The 20,207-nt window shown below is 37.6% G+C and overlaps 2 protein-coding genes across 4 annotated transcripts; one reads left to right on the top strand and one right to left on the bottom strand.

Moving 5' to 3' along the window:
• Positions 1-668: 668 nt before the first annotated feature.
• Positions 669-13,668, bottom strand: elmod2 (ELMO/CED-12 domain containing 2). 2 transcript variants are annotated; one of them, XM_027146064.2, is made up of 9 exons: positions 13,558-13,668; positions 10,293-10,440; positions 8,584-8,612; positions 6,542-6,639; positions 6,273-6,402; positions 4,542-4,675; positions 3,784-3,852; positions 3,508-3,641; positions 669-1,382 (listed from the first exon to the last, which is right to left on the bottom strand). In XM_027146064.2, the coding sequence occupies exons 2-9, from the start codon at positions 10,435-10,437 to the stop codon at positions 1,213-1,215; spliced, it is 909 nt and encodes a 302-aa protein (XP_027001865.2). In that variant the 5' UTR covers positions 10,438-10,440; positions 13,558-13,668; the 3' UTR covers positions 669-1,212. The 2 variants fall into 2 exon arrangements, with proteins under 2 accessions (XP_027001865.2, XP_027001864.2); XM_027146063.2 differs by lacking the exon at positions 13,558-13,668 and adding an exon at positions 11,602-11,790.
• Positions 13,669-13,773: 105 nt separating this feature from the next.
• Positions 13,774-19,987, top strand: gprin3b (GPRIN family member 3b). Of its 2 annotated transcripts, XM_047812921.1 has the most exons (3): positions 13,791-13,920; positions 14,045-14,133; positions 16,983-19,987. In XM_047812921.1, exon 3 carries the CDS (start codon positions 17,033-17,035, stop codon positions 19,232-19,234), a length of 2,202 nt encoding a protein of 733 aa, XP_047668877.1. In that variant the 5' UTR covers positions 13,791-13,920; positions 14,045-14,133; positions 16,983-17,032; the 3' UTR covers positions 19,235-19,987. The 2 variants fall into 2 exon arrangements, with proteins under 2 accessions (XP_027001863.2, XP_047668877.1); XM_027146062.2 differs by lacking the exon at positions 14,045-14,133 and having other exon boundaries at positions 13,774-13,920.
• The last annotated feature ends 220 nt before the right edge of the window (positions 19,988-20,207 follow it).

The raw sequence follows: 20,207 nt of genomic DNA, 5'->3' as shown, positions 1-20,207 counted from the left end.
ACACTTTTTGACAAACTCTCCCTCGTTAAAGGGCCGGGCAGATTTTGTTGTCTCTGCTGCCACAATAAAGCTTTACAGCCTTTACAGCAGCTTCACATTTTGATTTTGCTTTCATGAACATAGTCTGCCGGGAAACCAGACTTTTTTTTTCCATCTCCTCTGCCTTCTGGAGCTTCTGCTTTACGTCCAGGTCCTTATACTTCTCATAATGTTTCGTTTCATAGTGTCTTCTTATGCTATATTCTTTCATTACAGACACGTTAGCTCCGTTAGCACACAAGACAAACAGGTCTGTCCTTTATATTCGTGAACAGATAATCTGCCTCCCTCCTGTCTTTAAAGCTCCTATTGTCCATCTTTCGTTTGGCCGTTTTTGTGGAGTGTGGAATTAACTTGCCCGATGTGACTGTCACATGGTTGTTAACGACTGTCAACAGTGAATGAGGGGCGCTTGCTGTTCATGACTACGCGTCAATACAGTGGCAAGGCATTCTGGGATTTGTAGTATTAGCGGAGCATGCGGATAGCCAGCTGTAATGCACATTTGATATGATCTCCCGCGGGCCAGAGTTTGACACCCCTGCTCTATAAGGTTCCCTTACTAAGTAGATACCAAAGATGTTATTCCTGATGGCAAAAAAAAAAAAAAAGGAATGATGTAAATTTCATTTTAAGCCAAACTATGATTTTAATTTGAACACTAGCACCATACAGTGTTTTCAATGTTATGATCACAGAATAACACACCGAATACATTAACCATTAATATATGTTATAAAGCTATATTAGCATTTTGTTGGGGTGAACGTATTAGCAACGAAAAGCATTAAAACATGCAAAAACAGACTGAATTGTCCATATGCAAGACAATTTAACAAACGAGTTTCATTTGGATCATGTACGATTTTCCGTATCGTCATAAATATCAAATTCCTGAGATGAACACTAAGGAAACAAACAGGAACCATAAATATAACTCAAATTTCAAGTACGAGAAGAATTGGTCGTTTTAATTATGTCCAAAATTAAAAACTCTATTATAGTTGGAAGTGGTGAAACAATTGAGCTGTAGAGTATTGTGCTCAGGAATGATCTGAGGTTTGTAAATCTGCTACGTGTTACTGTTATTAAAAACAGGAAGCATAGAGAGGGATGTGCTTAAAAGCTATTATTCAGTCAAAATTTTCTTTTACACAGTCAGAGAACCAAAACTCAGTCATCAGGGAAGTTTTTAGTATCAATTTCTAGAACGAGAGAGACATCCGGCACTAGCAGGAACCCTTTCACCTTGTCGTGGAACTTCTCTCTGTAGATGTTAAACTCCATGATGCTTGCAGGCTTTTCTTCCACCCAGAACTTATCAAACTCATATGCAAGGAAACCTTAAAAAAATTATAATAATAAAAATAAATAAATGTTGCTTGGAACAATTCTCTGTTTGTTATAATATATATACTATTTTGTAGTTGATGCTAAATCCAAAATATATTTTCAGATATTAACATTTGAATCAGAATATCATTTAAAAAGTTATTACAGCGTAGCACTGTCCAGTGCTCTGTCAAAATGTAACAGCAATTTCTGATGTTTATATCGTTTTAATTGTTTTATATTGTTCGCAGCTATAAAACGTTGATACTTCAAAGTTACTCAACTGTGGGAACTGAAATGCTGAACTAAAATAATTCTCTGGCTAAAAAAAAAAAAGAATCCCCACACTGTATTATTGAACAAAATGTATAAACAGAAGAACAGATGAAGAATTATCCGTCTATTGAATATAAGCAAAGATGGTGCGATATAGAATTGATTAACATATTGTCACTTTAAAGCCACTCTGTTATAATCCATTTTTAGAGAAAATGTTTACTTTTTCATCTTGGGTAAACATATTGCATTCCTGGTGAAGATTATGACTTAAAGGTGGGGTTTCCGTTGTTTGAAAGCCAATGTTGACATTTGAAATCACCAAAACAAACACTCCCCTAACCCAAATGGGTCCCACCCCTGTACTGATAGCTCCGCCCCACAAATACACCAGACAAGTATAACTCAAGTATAACCCAGACAACTATTACAGCGGAACCTGTTGGGGCAGCTGACCGAGGGGATATTTTTATCAATAAATGAACTCAATGAGTAATACAAGTGTTTTTGTAGTACTGTGTGTTGTACTGTGAAAGGTTTAGCTCCTTTCATGCGGAAGACGTTCAGTTCTCTCCAGCGCTGGAAAGCTGATCCTATATTAACACGTACTACTTCTTGCCTTATTGTAAGCCTTTCTTTGCTTTTACTTTGTTTTTATCCGCCATGTCAATGTTAAAACCGCTTTCTGCTAATGTCACACATGCACACTGAACACTCTCTCCGCCCATATTGACAAGAACCGCCCCTTTCTGCTCATTGGCTACACATTAGTTTTGTTTTTGTTTTGTTTGGCGGCCCAACGCAGTATTCTGAAGCATTTCTCAAACAACCGAGACCCCACCTTTAATCAGGAAACACACTAGTGAGATTGCACCCCCTCTAGTGAATAAATAATGAATTACTAGAAGAACACTGCTTGTGAACTAAGGTTGCCTAAAGCACTATTCGGATGGGACTAGTTTTACGTGGGGACGTGGAGTAATGCAATTTTACCTCAGGACGTCTGCAATATTAATTGGCCAATTCACACGGGACAAGACATCTCTGTAAAACTAGCAGAAGTGGGAGGGGTAACTCGCTTTACGCACCACAGTAACCTCCTTGTCGTCATGTGCGTATGATGTTGCTTCCTGTTATCAAGTGCGCAAACAGACAACATGGCACCTCCATGCTTGGAAAATGTGCCAAAAACTACTTTTAAACAGGAAATGACGGAATTTTACCGTACATATTTACAGCGGGTCTATTCGGACGGGATTAGTATTACCTGAGGTAATTTTTCTGGACCTTTTTACAGAAGGTAAAAGTCGCCGTAATCTTTACTGACATTAGCACTATTCGGACGGGACTAGTTTTACGTGTGGACGTGGAGTAATGCAATTTTACCTCAGGACGTCTGTAATATTAATTGGCCAATTCGCACGGGACAAAATATCTCGGTAAAACTAGCAGAAGTGGGAGGGGTAACTCGCTTTACGCAACACAGTAACCTCCTTGTCGTCATGTGCGCATGACGTTGCTTCCTGTTTCAAGCGCCTCCATGCTTGCAAAACGCGCCAAAAACTACTTTTAAAAAGGAAATGACGGAATTTTACCGTACATATTTATAGCGGGTCTTTTCGGACGGGATTAGTATTACCTGAGGTAATTTTTCCGGACCTTTTTACAGAAGGTAAAAGTCGCCGTAATCTTTACTGACATTGTCCGTAATGATTACCGAGATGGCACATTCGGACGGGACTAAAATCACAGAGAAGCTCTGGTAATAATTACTTTACCCCCACGTCCCCACGTAAAACTAGTCCCGTCCGAATAGTGCTTAAGACTAGTAGGGTTTAAAATGTTATTACTCTGACTTACAGTAAAACTGTTGGAAGTGGTGAATGTGTGGTTTCCCTGCCACAGTGTTGTAGAAATGATTCTTTAATGCACCACTCCTCAGTAAACTATAGGCCATCTCGGTTAGGTTGATACCCACAATGGCGTAAGAGTACCTGTGTGGAGAAACACACAAACCGTTGGAATGTAAGATTTCACTGAAGCCTGAAGAGGGGGGAACCCCCCCGAAAAAACACAATATACCAGGGAGGATCCATACAATGTAATTAAATAGGTAAAAATATGAAAATGGCTTACCCAAGTGAGGGATGGTTGGCATGAGACAGGACGTGCCGTGCTGCTTTAGTGTAATTCTCACTGAAAAACCTTTTATTGGCCAAACACACAAAAAGCTTCTCAACATCCACTATTTATAGATATGAACATATCAGTTTACATATAGATATCAGTAGATTATATAGATTATTAATACAGTGATCCCTCGCCACTTCGCGGTTCAAGTTTCGGGGCCTCAGTGCATCTGTGATTTTTTTTTAAAGATTATTCATCGAAAAATAAAAATAACAACGGTTTCCCAGGATGCCAGACAAAGAGAGAAACTCTCTCAGAGGCTTTGTACATACCCACGAGCACTCAGACAAGACACGTGATTGGCTCCCGGCGCGAGATCTGAGCTGATTGGCTGCGCATCATTGCATCCTCTCCCAGCTTCTTCCCTTGTTGTACTGTATCTCGTGTATTGTGTTTTCGTTAAGCCCTTACAATGCTACTGTCATTAGTGAGTGTAGAACATCATAATACGTATCGTATATGAGAGAGAGAGTGAATGTATAATATTAAAGTTTTATAATTAAATAGATTTAAGTAAAATATATATATAAAATATAAATATACATATTTTAAACATTCTGGTACCCACACACATATACGGAAATTCCTAGGGGGGGCACTCCTCCTTCGCGGATTTTCACCTATCGCGAGGGGTTCTGGTCCCCATTAACCGCGATAAACGAGGGATCACTGTACACATATATTTCTGACATTCTGAGACTTACACAAGGTTTTCCAGGCCAAGCATCCCCATCCCTCTGAAGTCAGTCTTTGGATCATCACCTTGAAAGCCAATGTTGCCCCACTGCTTGGTGATTCGAGATTCCAACTTAATGGATGGCATCAGCAAATCCCACAACTAGCCAATAAATCATTAAACGTTGTGTTTTATTTCATTATTGTTACTTTGTGTATTTGTACTTAAAATATTTAAAAATGTTCTTGTATTTTTGATACATAATCTCGCATGAAAATGCTCTGACTTTTCTGAAAGTGAAAATACTTTGACGTATTGTTCAAAATAATAGCAGTACAATGTGACTAACCAGAATAATCCAGGTTTTTAGTATATTTTTTATTCTATGTGGCAAACAAGTTACCAGTAGATGCAGTAGATTCTCAGAAAACAAACAAGACCCAGAATTTATGATATGCACGCTCGTAAGGCTGTGCAATTGGGCAATTAGTTAAAAAAATAGCAGTGTCTGCCGTTGACCGTACAAATTTAAAACTATTTTGTACAAACGTTTTTGTTTCTAGGATTTAGCAATCCTGTGAATCACTAAACTAACATTTAGTTGTATGACCACAGTTTTTTAAAACTGCTTCATATCTGTGTGGCATGGAGTCAACCAAATTGTGGCACCTCTCAGCTGTTATTCCAGAAAAAGAAAAAAGAAAAGGAACTGACAGAAAAGGAATAGAACATGGTGGGGTAAACGATTAAGGAAAAAAATTATTTATAATCGCATGGAGTTAATAACGTTCCAGCAAAAGCATGTCTAGATTCTAGACTCTTATTTCTTAAACATCAGCAATTTCCAAACAGTATTTTACTTATTAAAATACAATGTTTTATTTGTATGTAGTTAAATTTAATAATATTTATAGTTAATATTTATTTAAAAATATAACAGCAATAAACAGTTGTTCTCTCACAAGCATTTAGCCTCGCTTTTTTCCCCATGTGAAAAAAAAACGGTTCGACAGGCTTGTATGTTTACTGTACATTTATAATCTAAATTTCTGCTTTTATTTCTATCTACATTCGTTACTAACCACCACACTAATGCATGACATCTATGCAAACACATCTTTTCACAACCACCCAGCAGCATACAATAGGCACTCACCAAGCACAGCGCCTCTCAGAGCCTATTGTGTATTATCAGTGGTTGAAGTCTGTATGAAACTGATTACCTAGCCCACTGAGTAAGCCACTTAACCCCAGATACATAGCTGCAGAACTACAGAACAACTGCCAGACATATTTAATTATTGCGAATTAGTGCAAAATATCAACTGCACAGTAAATGTGTGGTAATTATAATTTAAGTTGCAGCAACGTTTGAAGGTCTCCATTTTTTTTTTTAAATCATTCTGTTTTTGGTGAAGACTGATAGATGAGGTGTCTGCTTCATTTTGGAGAGAACACAAATAAAACAAAGGTACAGCGATAAAGGTTATTTACCTTCGTATTTTATGTTCTCACAACAGATCAAACATCATCTAGATCAATACACTCCAAACTCCCAGTAACGCTCCAGGAAGCAAATGCATGTCTTTTGCCCCAGCAATTTTGGCATTTCTTTCTGGTGAAATTTATTCCTGTTTGGTCTGACTGCTGATATATCTGAGAAATCCCCCATTGCCATAGAAAAGTTGCACAAAAAATCGTACATGCTGGGTTCTAATGACTAAAATAACAAACTAAAGGTTTGGTCTCAATCACTCACCTTAAGAAGCATTTTCTCATGTTCTTCATTTTCCGAGTCAAACACCTCTTTTCTTAGCTCTTCGACCGTCATGAACAAGGTGTTATAGCCACTTATTTGTACGAGGCACTGATGAAGATTCGCCTTAAATCTTTAATTAAAATAATAAATAATACGAGCAAAAAGCCATCAATAACCACTACAGTGGATTTTGTAAACAATATTGATGTTAAATTTGACTGATTCTATTGACACTGTGTGTCTCTGAAAACCAGATCAATCACTCTTACTTGGGATCTTTTTGCTCTTTGATGCTCTTCTCTTTAACAATTTGTCTCACACAGCCCTCCACTGCGTCTTCCTTCACATTCACAGCATCTTGCAGCACCTGAATGTGACAGACACGTTTAGTTTTGCATGAGAGGAAAGGTCACACCTACTGGCTGTAATCAGTATTACATGTGATGCTAACTAATACACATTCACTAATTAATTAATCATCGATTATGTCGACTACGAAAATACGTCAACGCGACACACTGTTTACATTCGTCAAGCGTAACTTGACGGCGGCTACTGCTCCTGGGAATGGAGAAAATTCCAGTCTATCACAAGAAGCTAGACCACGATTATCAAAAGTATGGGAATACTTTAAACAGAGGCCAAATAAAATGGCAGCACAACTGCGATGCACGAGCACCTCCGAAGAAAACATCCTGGCGCTCTCCGACCATCTTTGTAAGTATTTATTATTACAATTAGTTTTGGGAGTAATTGTTGCGTTCTTACCTGCTCTGTTTTGGTCAAGAATTAATTAATATATGCTAGGTAATAATGGTAATGCTAATCGCTAACAGTATAAACTGTAAACATATACTGTATAACTTTGCATACGATAAAGCAAACTTTAACATTTAATTTACATGAACTGGTTGTTGGAAGTTGTTTATGCACACAGACTTAACATTAACTACTAGATTTACCTTAACAGTTCGCTGTAATCTAGTAGTGTACGTGAACATATAGATAAATAGGCTACTAGTGCATTCTTGTTTACTTTTGGCACAAGCCAATTAAATATAATATAATCATAAGTACGTGATTAATAACAAATTCTCTCATTAGTTAAGAGTTTAAAATGCTTTCTGTATTTCATAATAAAATGACATTCACTACACTTTCTGAATACAATTAATATTGTAAAGTAAATCATATTAAAACATTGTAATTAATCACATTCAGTTCATTTAAAAATATGCTGAATTACTACCCTCTTTGAAATACAGTACAGTTTATATATTGTTAGCATTCATAGATTTCATGTTTAATTTGGTTCCTAATGGTAATTATTGATTTTTTTTTTTCTTAGGAAGAGACAAAGCTGTGTACAAGATTTCTTTCTTTCATAAAGAGGATGTCACTGTTTGCACGCCCCAAATGGCCGTTCATGTATTTTTGCACAGTGTTGAGCAGTGCTTTTGTTGAATTTATATGACATTTTGAATGCTTTTGAATTTATATGGCATTATTCGTGCCTGATGCTAAAGTGTTGTTTGCATTTTATTTTTGGCACTTTATTTTTGTATACTGTAAAAACTGCAACCACGTTGAAGTATTTTTCGGGAAAAAATTTAATAAAAGTTGAAATATTATATTAGTTGTATTTATCATTTTTTGTAAAGTTATCCAAAGGATTAACTAGTTAATCAAAAAAGAACACTAGATTAAGCAAAAATAAATAAATAAAATAAATAATAATAATAATCGTTAGAGTAGTCGACTAATCGAAAAAATAATCGCTAGATTAGTTGACAGAAAAAATAATCGTTAGTTGCAGCTCTAAAAAGTTAGCACAACATGGACATGTCATATCAATACACTCAGCACGATGAGGGGAACTTGACACGTGCAAGCATCATTCACATTTTCTTCAGGAAATGTACATTCTAGTTTATACTGATGTTGCCTATTTGAATGAACTAATAAAGGTAAGTTAATGTAATTTAAATCAAATTTGAGCTCATTTAATATTGTTTACATTTTAATTTAATGCTTTTCTCTAACTCAAACCTGTTTTCGGCATACAAAATTTTCCCAGTAGTTAAATTTCAAAAATCTATAAAGCACTAGAATATTGTGCGCATGTAAATGTTAATTTTGCAAAAAATATATCAGCCCTGTACAGTTGCTAAACTGGGGAAAGGGGGCACTTACACTAGCCTTGACCTTATAAGACTCCAGCTTGACATCTAATTTATTTATTACGACCTTTCTGGATCTGTTTTAATTAAAGTATCATTAAGTGTGATGACAATGGAGAAATATATCCCACCTTGTTTTTTGAAGATTTCAGGGAGATTTCTGAAATGAGAAAAAAAAAAAAACAACAACACAGATTACGTTACATTCTTATTATTAATATAGTTTACACAGACAGAAAAAGGAAAATCTGTACAAATAAAAGGTGGAAAAACAAACACATAAAATTCTAAAAAATAGAAACTCACAAATCAGAGTTTGTAGTTTTCCCTGATAAGAGAAAATTGCCAAAATATCTGGAAACATCATTGATATTTATATTTGGCCATGCATAAGCAATCAGGTAAAGGATCTCTATTATATAACTTGAGTAGTATTAAACCCATAATAAAGACAAGTGAGAAGGACATTACTCTATATGGAGAAACAGTTTGTGAACAACTGACCATCACACCCATAATTATTTCTTCCCCAAACTGTTGTCATATAACACAGGGCTTTTTACACCCGGTCACTTCATGCGTTTTCTGTGATCAGATAGCTATCCAATGGTAAAAAGACCAGGTCTAAATGCCTTCAGAAACGTTTTTGAGACAGATAAATCCGATGGTTCAAACCCCTTCAGGAGGTGGTCTGGGACGCATTTCAGATGAAACCTGACAGGTGTAAATGAATGTGGTTGTTCAAGCCACATACGTCAGCGCTATACTCCTCCCAAATGGAAGTACGTCACTCGCAGGTGATCTTTCACCCAGGCGTCTCGTTGGGTCTTAAAATGCGCTGCTGCCGCCATCAAAAATGCAGCAAACATTAAATGCTGTTTTTTGTAGCATAACCGTCGGAACACGTTTATTCGTCTTCTTTTTGATTACATTCTGAAAACCGCACACACCAAAGTGTGTTCAATTTCAATTACCCTGGAAATGAGGTCAAATATATTTGCATTTTGGGTGGGAGTAAAAAGATAAGATTGATATCCGATTCGCCAAGACGCATGTATTATGTGGCCTAATGTAAATGAAACAGTTTTAACAAATCAGATAGCTATCGGATCAGAGAAAACACATGAAGTGTCCAGGTGTAAAAAGGATTTCATAACATTTCCCTTCACTGGAACCAAGAGGCCCAAAACAGCTATAGCATGTTAACGTTCCTGTGCATATAGCAAACTCCACAAAGACATGGTTTGTCGAGGATGGAGTGGAAGAACTCGAGTCCTGCACAGAGCCGTGTCCTCAACACCTTTTGGATGAACCTGAACACTTACTGAACCCCAGACCAAATTCTAGATGAAAGACTTCTCAAAAGTGCAAATGGCAACAAAGCAGGACTAAATTTGGAACAGTATGTTCAACAAACACATGCGTATGATGGTCGTGTGTCCACAAAACTTTGGCTATATAGCCGATTTCAAATAACCACAGTTTTTTCTTTAGAGAAATAAAAAAAAAGAGTGAATCCTGAATCTCAGGACAGAATGAACCTGAAGAAAGAAACAGTGGATCATTTCCAGCTCAGTTGTGTTGAGTTATGCCAGAGAGTTGGCTCTTTTAATCCAGTACAAGATATAGAGCATGACTGTGCTGATGGTTGTATTAGCATGAAAGTGTACAGATAAGGAGGTGAGAGTGTACAGATAAGGAGGTGAGAGAGAAGACAAACTAAAGTGTCACTTTAGACTAAATCCCAACTTTCCGGCAAGACTACCAACAAATAGTGTTCATTTTGATTTATTACAGAATAAACAATGGGTGCTGTTAACTATTATACAGGGAGCCTAACCTATTCTTGTTGTCCTAGCCGCTCCGGGTTTGTATCCCTGGCAGATCCGCTGCAGCTCACATTTTCCTGTGATTTGTCTGAGAAACCATTTCATCCAGAACCACAGAAAGGAGCTACACAGGTACTGGCAGATAGAACGCAACATGATCTGTAACACAAACAAACAAATAATTAATAAGTCAATGAATGAGTCATGGAGAGCAAAACCGTTAAACATCTAATCAATCGTGGTGATTTTTTATTTTTTTTTTTACAAAGTTACTGTCAAAACAACTTGTGTGGATTACAATAATAAAAGAAAACGTTAATTATAGTTTCTGAAACACTTCGTATGCCAACACGATCGTCTGTTCTCCCAGACGTTTCCTCTAACCTCCCTAAATCATGTAGGTGTACCGGCTACTCTGAATTATCCTAGGTGTGACTAGAAAAGGGGTAGAAAGCGGTTCTTAAGTCTAGACCAGCAGCAACGTTTTGATGCTACTTAAGAACCACTTTTCCTGGTTCAGAGCCGGTGCTTTGGCTGTCGATAAAGAAAGAACTGGTTCTAAATTAGGCTCCGAACCAGCACTCAAACTGAATCCTTTGCAGTTTTTTTAATTCAATGTTTAAAAATAATTTTTAAAAAATGACGTTATAAGAGGGTAGGTCAGTCACAGACTCACCCAATCTGACCTACAGTAATACTTACACATGTAAGCATCTTGTCAATCCTACAAATCATATGGAAGCTTTTATTATTGTCACCACATATACATTAAACACAGCGGAATTCTTTTCTTCACATTTTCCAAGTGAAGAGGTTTTGGTGTCAGAGCACAGGGGCAGATATGATAAGGGCCCCTGGGGCAGACAGAGTTAAGGGCCTCACTCAAGGGCCAAACAGTGGCTTGAACCCAGATCCTCTGATCAACAGCCCAGACCCTTAAGGGCCTTGTTTAAGGAATCACCACAATTATAAATTATATTATTATAAACGTCATTATATTATTTTATCAGAGGTTTGACAGATGACAGAAATGCAGGCTGTATTCCAAATCTTAATAACTGTAGTGCACTTATATAGGTAGCTATGGAGTAAAAGAAAGAAAGAAAGAAAGAAAGAAAGAAAGAAAGAAAGAAAGAAAGAAAGAAAGAAAACAACAGTCAATCTATTAAGAAAATAGGCGAAAGTAGTTACAGTTTAGCTAGCTAGCTAACAGGCTAAGTGACTCAAACAGGTTGTCATTAGTTACCACTATAGACAGTTAGCTTAGTTTGCTAACTAGCCGGTCCTGTATACATTATAAATTATGTGTTATTTTCTTACACTTCTGCTCCTTGATGACGAAAACAATCCTTGGTGAAATTCAATTTAAGATTAAATGTATTTTTAAAAGCGTGAAAACGAAAAACAGCCCGTCTTTAATTCGGAGTTAGCTCCAAAGCTAACTGGCGTAGGACCAACCGTCTGGACTGCATTCTGTCCTCATTCAACCGGCCGGATTCTAACTGTAACAATCTTAATAACTAGAGCACTAGGTAGGGTTTATGATGGAATGGATGAAGTGGACCTACATGGGGATTTACAAACCTATTTGGAACGCGCCCAAGCTTTTATGGCGCATGCGCGGAAAATTTAATACCCATATTCAGAAAGGCAGGACGGATTTTAGTCCACTAGGTGGCGACAGTTCACAGCAAACACATTACACTAACGGCACTAATTTAGATACAGCACAAATACTAAATTATATTCTAAACAAATACTAATCACGTTTTGCCATTTTAATATGAATACATGTAGCTCATTATCCAGTCAGGTTTTGTCTGACCTTTTTCTTTTCTTTTTTTTTACACAGAACCCCAAACCATCCAATAAGAGCAATTATGGACCTTGTTGATTTATTGACTAACATCTAATTAAGAGTCTTATGATATTCCTTAATGTGAAAATCTTCATTAGTAAAAAGACTAATAAAAGTGTTGATTTATTGTTTATAATGTCTTTTAGCTGTTACATATTGTGCTGCTACTAATGCAGTCAGGTATTCGGTATTAAGGTCTGCACTATTTTGTGCAAAACACAATAAGCACACTTCATGTGAGCCTAAAGACTGCAGTGGATCATGGGAGGAGCAACTGCTGCAAAATCATTCATTCTCCTTCATCATCTCAGTTGGGAATCCTTAAAGGCAGAGGTCATCAGTTCTCTCTCTCTCTCTCTCTCTCTCTCTCTCTCTCTCTCTCTCTCTCTCACTCTCACACACACACACACACACACACACACACACACACACACACACACACACACACACACACACACACACACAGAGTTATTTCTGTTTCCTATGTCCCGTTAGTGTTGAATGCTTACCCCGTGGCCTTGTGTTTGAGTGACAGCAAGCAATAAAAACACAATGACAAACGTAGATAAATAAATCATCCCTATTTCTATTGATTCCGAATCATTATATCCAGAAAGCTATATACAATGCAAGTATTTATAATGTAGAGGTCAGTGAAAAGTGTAGTTTATAAGACGCTTTAAATCATACACTATATGATTCCCTGGTTTCATCTTTTTTGAAGAAATGTGACACAATTACACAAACCAAATACACCTTTATTGCAGACTGTGTAGTTTGACCTGCCAAATAGGCCTCATAGCTATAAGAACTCACTAATAATGAATAAACTTTATAATGGAGAATTGTGATTTTCACTAATGCAAAGCAACAATTAAACAAGGAACATCCCAGCTACAAATCCCGGTGTTCTCACAAATAAAGATGCACAAATAACCTACAAGTGTAAAATTTGTCGTACCTATAGTTTGTATATTTTATCTGTGCAGGTGGTGCAGTTTTAATGAGCTTTCGGGGTAATTTATCTTTTAAAGGTTTAAATGTACATCAGTGATCTTTAAGCGTTCCTCATATTTTTCATTAACTCATTCATTTATTTACGTTTACTTGGCGGACAGATGTCCTCATCCAGAGCAACAAAAGTGCTTTGTCTCTATCAGTATCATGTTTCTGTCAATAAATACATCCATATACAGCTTAAAAAAAAGTCTAAAAGAGCTAGCTCATCTTCAGGAAGCTCTTTATTCTGGTCAGGGTTGTAGTGGATCCAAGGTTTATTCTAGGAACTTACTCTAGGAATACACCCTGGATGAAACACACACTCATTCACAACTAGTGGAACTCAACCAAATGGGGTTGAGAACATATGAAACATATGACAAACAAACAAACAAATAAATAAATAAAAGTTTTTATACCTTTTTTCTGAGAGAAAAAAAAGGTTCCCAAGTTGCCACATCAAATGCAATTAAAAATATAACATTATTTACCTACTTTCAAGTCCATTTGCTAGTTTAACAGACAACCAATTAAATTAGGGGCGTTTGTAGCTGCAGAGCGTCTTCACAAAGATCCGACCAATCAGTAATCAGTCGCGTTTGTCTTAATTAGCATATTCTCCGCTTTATGTGGGTGTGGCTTCGCGTCGCTGCTGCCGTGCGGCTGAAACCCTTCCATTGATATTCAGCCCGGTGTCCTATATATGAGATGAGCAGGAAAAAAGACACAGCGCAGTGTGCAAACCTGAGCATGATGCGAGACTGAGACAAAGACAAGAGCAGGTAGGATTTTCTTTCTCTCTTTTAAACGCACGTGTTTGCGTCTAGATTGTCCTAATAATTAATATAATGACAAGGTCATACTTATGCACTGACTATACACTGACCATTTCATCCATTTCATTAGAAACACAGTCGCAATGAATATGCTGTTTAAACAGGACCATCAGGACTCCCTTTATCCCATGATGTACTCATGATCCTATGAACTGACTGGTGATGCTGCTCGTTTTAATGCACCTCAACTCATCTGGTCTTAATTAACCAGTTCATTTTCAACTTCAGTGCATCAGTGTGACCTGCATACAAGATCTGAGCACTGGATCCAAAATTAACCAGCCTCAATTTAGTCCTGCCTTTGCTGCTCTTTGGCTTGTTTAATGATAGAGCTTTATAGTAACGCGTGATAATTCATATTATGCATGTTAATAATCACTATTAACATGCATGAGTCTTTGGTGCACCGGATTGCACTGGATCGAGATTTTTCAGCTTAATTTAAGAAAGATGCACATCACCTTTTCATAACGGGATATTTGACATTACAGTTTCGATATGACATCTAGACAGGACGATTTATTAACATTTCACACGACCTCTTTCTTTCAGGCAGTTCGTAGTCCTGTAACGTCCCCAGATTGTCTTCAAGAATCTGCATTAGAAAAGTGGTGCCTCAGTTTTCAGGGGGTGAAATGCATTGCTCAAATCTTGCAATTCTTTACCTGGCCATTTTTTATTGACTGTTTATGAGTCATAAGGTGTAACTGAGTTAGAAAGAAGACAGGCATTTTATCCTTTATGCACACTTTTGGTCATCATTTTCGCAAGAAAACATAAGAGCTATTTCCTCGCATTCAATTTATTTCTTTGTTTCTGCCAGAAGGGGAAAAAATGCATCAGTCATTATAATCTTGGTGCAGAGATGTTTATTATTTGCATGAAGCCTGTATTCTGGCTAAGGCATCAGGCAACCTGCCAAAGTGTTAGATATTACTGAATAAGGAACTCTCTAATGGGAAGAATTTAATACATGGACTACATGGACAACATAGTGTAGCTTGTCTCTAGTGAGATGCAGTGTTTGGACGTGGTTGTGATGGATGGCAAAAACACTTAATTATGGTACTAATTGGCTTGTTTTACAGTCATGCAGATGTATTTGTGTGATAGACGCTAATTTTTTATTTTTTTTTATCTGTATGGTCTCCAGAGCTTTGGCTTGTCCGAGATTGTCCAAGATTGATTGCAAAATCACAGAGGAATATCCCGATGCTAATAAATTCCTCTCAATATTCAATATGATGTCATATATATCAGTGTGATGTCAAATACATGCTTGCATCACTGTTATGATATACAGCATCAGGAAACAATGACTATACCATTATGTGTCATGTCACACCACTGTAGCTTAACCCATGCTGGTGGGTTAATAGGTGGGAGTATGTAATTAGAGACATGTTATTTGAGGTCACTTAATGAAGAGGTGGTTATTTTTTTGCATAATAACTCCCTTCTGAAGGAAAACAATATCAGACTAATTAGACTACGCTTCCTTTTTATTAATAAGTTAATTAGTTCCTCTGAAAACACAGTAAATGAACCTCCTTTAGATGTTAATGATTTTATTGTCTTGTCAGGGCCTTGGTGAGTGTTTATGTCTTCTGGAGATGTTATGTCTATTATGTTAGGTTCAAATCAGTGTTGTTTCTTCGAGCTGGGAAAAACTATAGGGAATTTATTTCTTGTCCGCCATCTTGACCTATTGGAGTCTGTAGTTAGATTGATAAACGGTGTGTGAATGTGTGTTTTTACTATGTAAACGATTAATCATACAACTATACAGATATATAGACATTGATTAACGTCACGCGTTCTCTGCCCTAAAATGATTATCATACATTTTAAATTGGATTTGGGGCTGTCCAATGGGGATGTCTGACATAACAGACAAAACCTAGAGCAATGACGAAGTAGTGAAGTAAATTTTTTCCTCAGATGTTTGTCTTCTCATTAATGGTGCTTGCAAAGCAACATTCTTGTTATTGTGCCAGACAAAACTTCGGCGAGTAACTTGTCCCGCAGCTTTTGTCCCAGACCCATGAATGAGATGTCAAATTGACCGGCTCATTGAGGACAGGTGTGCTATGACTTTTATAAGCGATCAGAATTCCGTAATTCCCAGTGCAGAAGCTCAAAATGGCTTTTTTTCCCCCATAGACTTCCATTATAAATTTTGGAGGTTTATAACTCTGCAAGTTTTCGAACGATTTACACCAAACTCGACCAGCTCCTTTGGGACCTTTATTCTGGACAAAGTTTTATTTAAGTAGCAACTTTTGTCCACAAGTATTGGCACCCCACCGGGTATTCATGTAACCTCACGTGTAGCCCCGCCCCCAAAATAAGCGAAAACGAAAAGTTAGCAAAACATGGACATGTCATGTATCAAAACACTCAGCACGATGAGGGGAACTGATGTCACGTGTAGCGCCGCCCCCAAAATAAGCGAAATCAATAAGTTAGCACAACATGGACATGTCATATATCAAAACACTCAGCACGATGAGGGGAACTTGCCACGTGCAAGCACCATCCACATTATCTTCAGGAAATGTACATTCTAGTTTAATATTGTCATTCAGATATCCAGACAAGATGCTATAGTACTGCAAATCTTGCAGTATTATTTCTTTATTAGTGTTTTTCATAAAAAAATGCTTACATTGGTAGAGAACAGTCTGTTTTGGGAAATCAATAAAATTATTTCTAAAACCAGACACTCATGAACTTATTAAAGAGCCACTGAAGACTTTTAATTAGCCTTTTTGGCCAAATGTAATTAAATTCAGTTTTATTTTGTATTGTGCTTTTAACAATGGATGTCACAAAGTTTATGTTTTAAAATAAATGACCAAATGAGCTTCAAATGTAAAAATCAAAAGCATTAATCAATCAGATAACAGATTTTTCTATAAATCGTACTATATATGGTTGAAAAATCTGGTGACTTCTTATGTATTAATGCAGCATAATAAGTCTAAATCTTAATTCCATTCTTCCAGGATAACCACCTTGGACTAACAACAAAGGAAGCAATAAACCTGGATTCAGAATGGGAACTGTCCCTAACCCAAAAAGGACGGTTACTGTTCAAATGGTACCTCGATTATCTGGTACGGATACTTTAGGTAACAAGGACACAAACGCAGTCTGTCTCCAAAATTCAGGTTTAAACCTGACAAAGGATTGCGCTTCTACCCCCCCAAAAAAACCAGACCAGGATAATATGCAACATAAATCTGCAATTAAAGGGCAACTATTGGAAGGGACATCAAACTCTCCTACTTTTCATAGTGAGGATCAGCAAAAACACGATGCCCAGGAACCTCATGAAAACCCCAAGATGGAAACCGCCAATGTAAATTCAAAGTTACCAACTGTTGCTGCCAAAAGTAAGGATGTTTGCTCAAGTAGTCCATTATGTGTAGAAACGCTTCCACAAGATGCCAAGGGGATAAATGGCAGTCATGCTGAAGAAGGAATCAAGGAAGAGCAGAGTGAGGAGAAACTACAGAGTAGAGCATCGTCATCCGAGGAACCCACAACTCAAAGTCAAAAGTCATGTCACACGTGTGATCCTAAGCTTGCAGACTTACCTTTAAGCAACAGGAATGCAAACAACGAACAATTACATGAACTCAATGAAACGAGCTGCACCTTAAGCTCAGATCTGGCTCCGATCACCAGCATGGATGAGAGGAATCAGCAACATCGAGAATCAATTAGGAAACTGCAAGGAGGGACTTGCCCTCAAGGCCTTACATCAGAGGTTTCCAAATCAGTTTCTAAACCAGCAGAGACCTCTCAGCCAGCAAACAGCAAAGAGAAACCTGAGGAAGATCTTACTGTATTACAAGCAAACAAAAATCAGACCACACCTCTTAAAGAAAAAACATCCTGCCCCAAATCTGAATATGATACAAATGATCTCAATCCTCACCAAACTGTTACAATAAACAGCAGTTCTCAGCATTCCCCAGACATCTCTTTAAGTCACTCCTTTCATGCTGAAGTGACTGATGAGGCAGTTCAAACGCTAAGCTCAGCTTTGGAGGATAAGGGTAAACACTGTAAACTGTACCGCGAGGCTTCCACCATGACATCAGCAGCAGACTGTGGCACCTCACCCTGCAAACATCACCAGGATGTAGAGGTGCAGGCTGTAGCCTTAGTCTGCACTCGAGCGGTTGAAACAAGTCCCAGCCTTTTTCAACACCAACCCAAACGGGTGTCTATTTGCACTCAAATGGAACAAATGGAGACCCTTGCAATGGTATACCATAAGGAGAGTGCAGAGGCACCAATTATACAGGAAATGTCTGGTAGTTCATGTGGCCCATATATCACAACCTTGTCAGAGTTACTTCCTCAATCTGGAGTTTTGGTGCACACAGATGGCGTTCTACAACATGAGACCAGACTTGGAGCCAAGCCCAAAGAGCCTGGGCCACCAACTTACAAAGCCCCAAAAGGACATTCACCTCTTCAACCAGTTTATCAGATCAATATTGAGACATGCAATCAAAATAAGCTATCAACTGAAGGTAGTTGTCAAAGTCAGAGCTGTAATGTCTTACCTGATCCTTCTGTTTCAAATTTTATGAAACAGGACTCCAAGGAGAAAGGCTTTGGTGAGATTTCGACCAAAGCAACTGATCAGGCCTGTCAAGCTCTGTCTGTAACAAGTACTCAGTCAGAACAACCTGCCAGACCTCCTGCTGCTAAATCCCCTATTTCACAGTCAAAGTCATCTCCACATGTGGTCAGTCCTTACACAGCAGCAAATGAGACTAACAAAGAGGCTTCTGCACCACCATCAAGCTCCACTGTAGAGGGCAAAAAAAAGAGAGAGCAGCTCGTGAACAAATCCATAGCCAAGTCTGCAAAGCAAGATTCCAAGTCCAAACCGGAAAGGGATAAGGAGGATGAGAAAGCAGCCAAGACAAACAAGAAAAGTGTTCATGATGTGTTGTGGGATGATCAGGGCATGACATGGGAGGTCTACGGCGCCTCGTTGGATCCAGAGTCGCTCGGTTTCGCTATCCAGAGTCACCTTCAGTGCAAAATCAAAGAGCATGAGAAGAAGATCATAGCTCAGACATCACTCAGGAAATCCATATCAGGTGCAGCATCTGACTCACCATCAGACAGGAAAATCAAGCGAAGGCAAGCTAATGTCTTCAGGTCTATGTTCCAAAACGTCAGACGGCCCAACTGTTGCGTACGTCCACCCCCATCGGCAGTGCTGGAGTGAGTAAGAACCGCTGAGTAATCATGGTCCAATGATTGCCTGGTACAGAATCTTCCTTAAGGGTTTCTGGTGCAAAGCATGACAGGACTATTCCCAGTTCATGACGCAGAATGTGTGACATTTAAAAAAAAATGTGTGAGCGTGTAAGTGAAGGCAGTAAACAGTATTATTAAAGGAAGTATTTTTCAAAAAATAAAAGAATATGCCAAGAGTAAAAAGAGTATTTAAAGTGAAATAGCAATAATGATAACTTATAATAAAGCTAATGGAACATAGTTAGTTATATGCATGTATATTGGTTTAGATGGCTGTCTATTAACCTCCCAGTTTGGAATTTTACAGATATACATTGCACTGAATATCAGATACGCTTACTACCGCTACTTTTTACAAAACTTTGTGCCGTTGAATTTAAAATCTTATTGTACTATGCGTTTGGTAAATGATTGTTTTGCATTTTTGAGGGTGTGTTGGCCAGTTTTATTTTATGATATGTATATTTTATGAGTTTGTTTAAACCTTAAGCTTTGCAAATCCAAATAGAATGATAATTAGTGATGTTTAAGTACAGAAACAACAACAACAAAAAAATCCAAAATCTGGTGTGCTTGTTGTCATATGTATAGTAAAGTGCCGATGTACCATAGGTACCATGTTCAGCAGCAATGTTACTCTGATTTTATATTAAAATCATTAAGAGCATAATGTTCACTCTCTGTCTACTCTGTTCTTCATTAAATTTTCCTAAGGAGTGAATTTCTTCTATTTTTTATTTATTTTTTTTTTTAATACTATTTGCAGTTGCATGCCCTGATAAGAAGGGAACATGCATTTAAAACACAGGAAAGCATTTCTGTGTTGTTGCTCAGGCATGTATTGTACTGTAACTGTATTACTCGCAGACGCATCATATAACTTCTTTTATTTTATTTTGTTTCTTTGTCATAATCGTAACCGATTTCTGATGTGACTGATG

This window comes from Tachysurus fulvidraco, chromosome 4 (genome assembly GCF_022655615.1).
Source record: "Tachysurus fulvidraco isolate hzauxx_2018 chromosome 4, HZAU_PFXX_2.0, whole genome shotgun sequence".
Classification (NCBI taxonomy): Eukaryota; Metazoa; Chordata; class Actinopteri; order Siluriformes; family Bagridae; genus Tachysurus; species Tachysurus fulvidraco.
The sequence above is the reverse complement of the archived record's forward strand: the minus strand, read 5'-3'. Positions and strand labels throughout refer to the sequence as shown.

Bases quoted from the DNA above. Each gene is read 5' to 3' on its own strand.
- gprin3b (XM_027146062.2), top strand. From the start codon at position 17,033: ATGGGAACTGTCCCTAACCCAAAAAGGACGGTTACTGTTCAAATGGTA.
- elmod2 (XM_027146064.2), bottom strand. From the start codon at position 10,437: ATGTTGCGTTCTATCTGCCAGTACCTGTGTAGCTCCTTTCTGTGGTTC. The intron at 8,613-10,292 runs GTTAGGCTCCCT...TTCTCATTTCAG, and splicing joins GGCTAGGACAACAAGAATAG to AAATCTCCCTGAAATCTTCA. The intron at 1,383-3,507 runs GTAAGTCAGAGT...AATTTTTTTAAG, and splicing joins CCACTTCCAACAGTTTTACT to GTTTCCTTGCATATGAGTTT.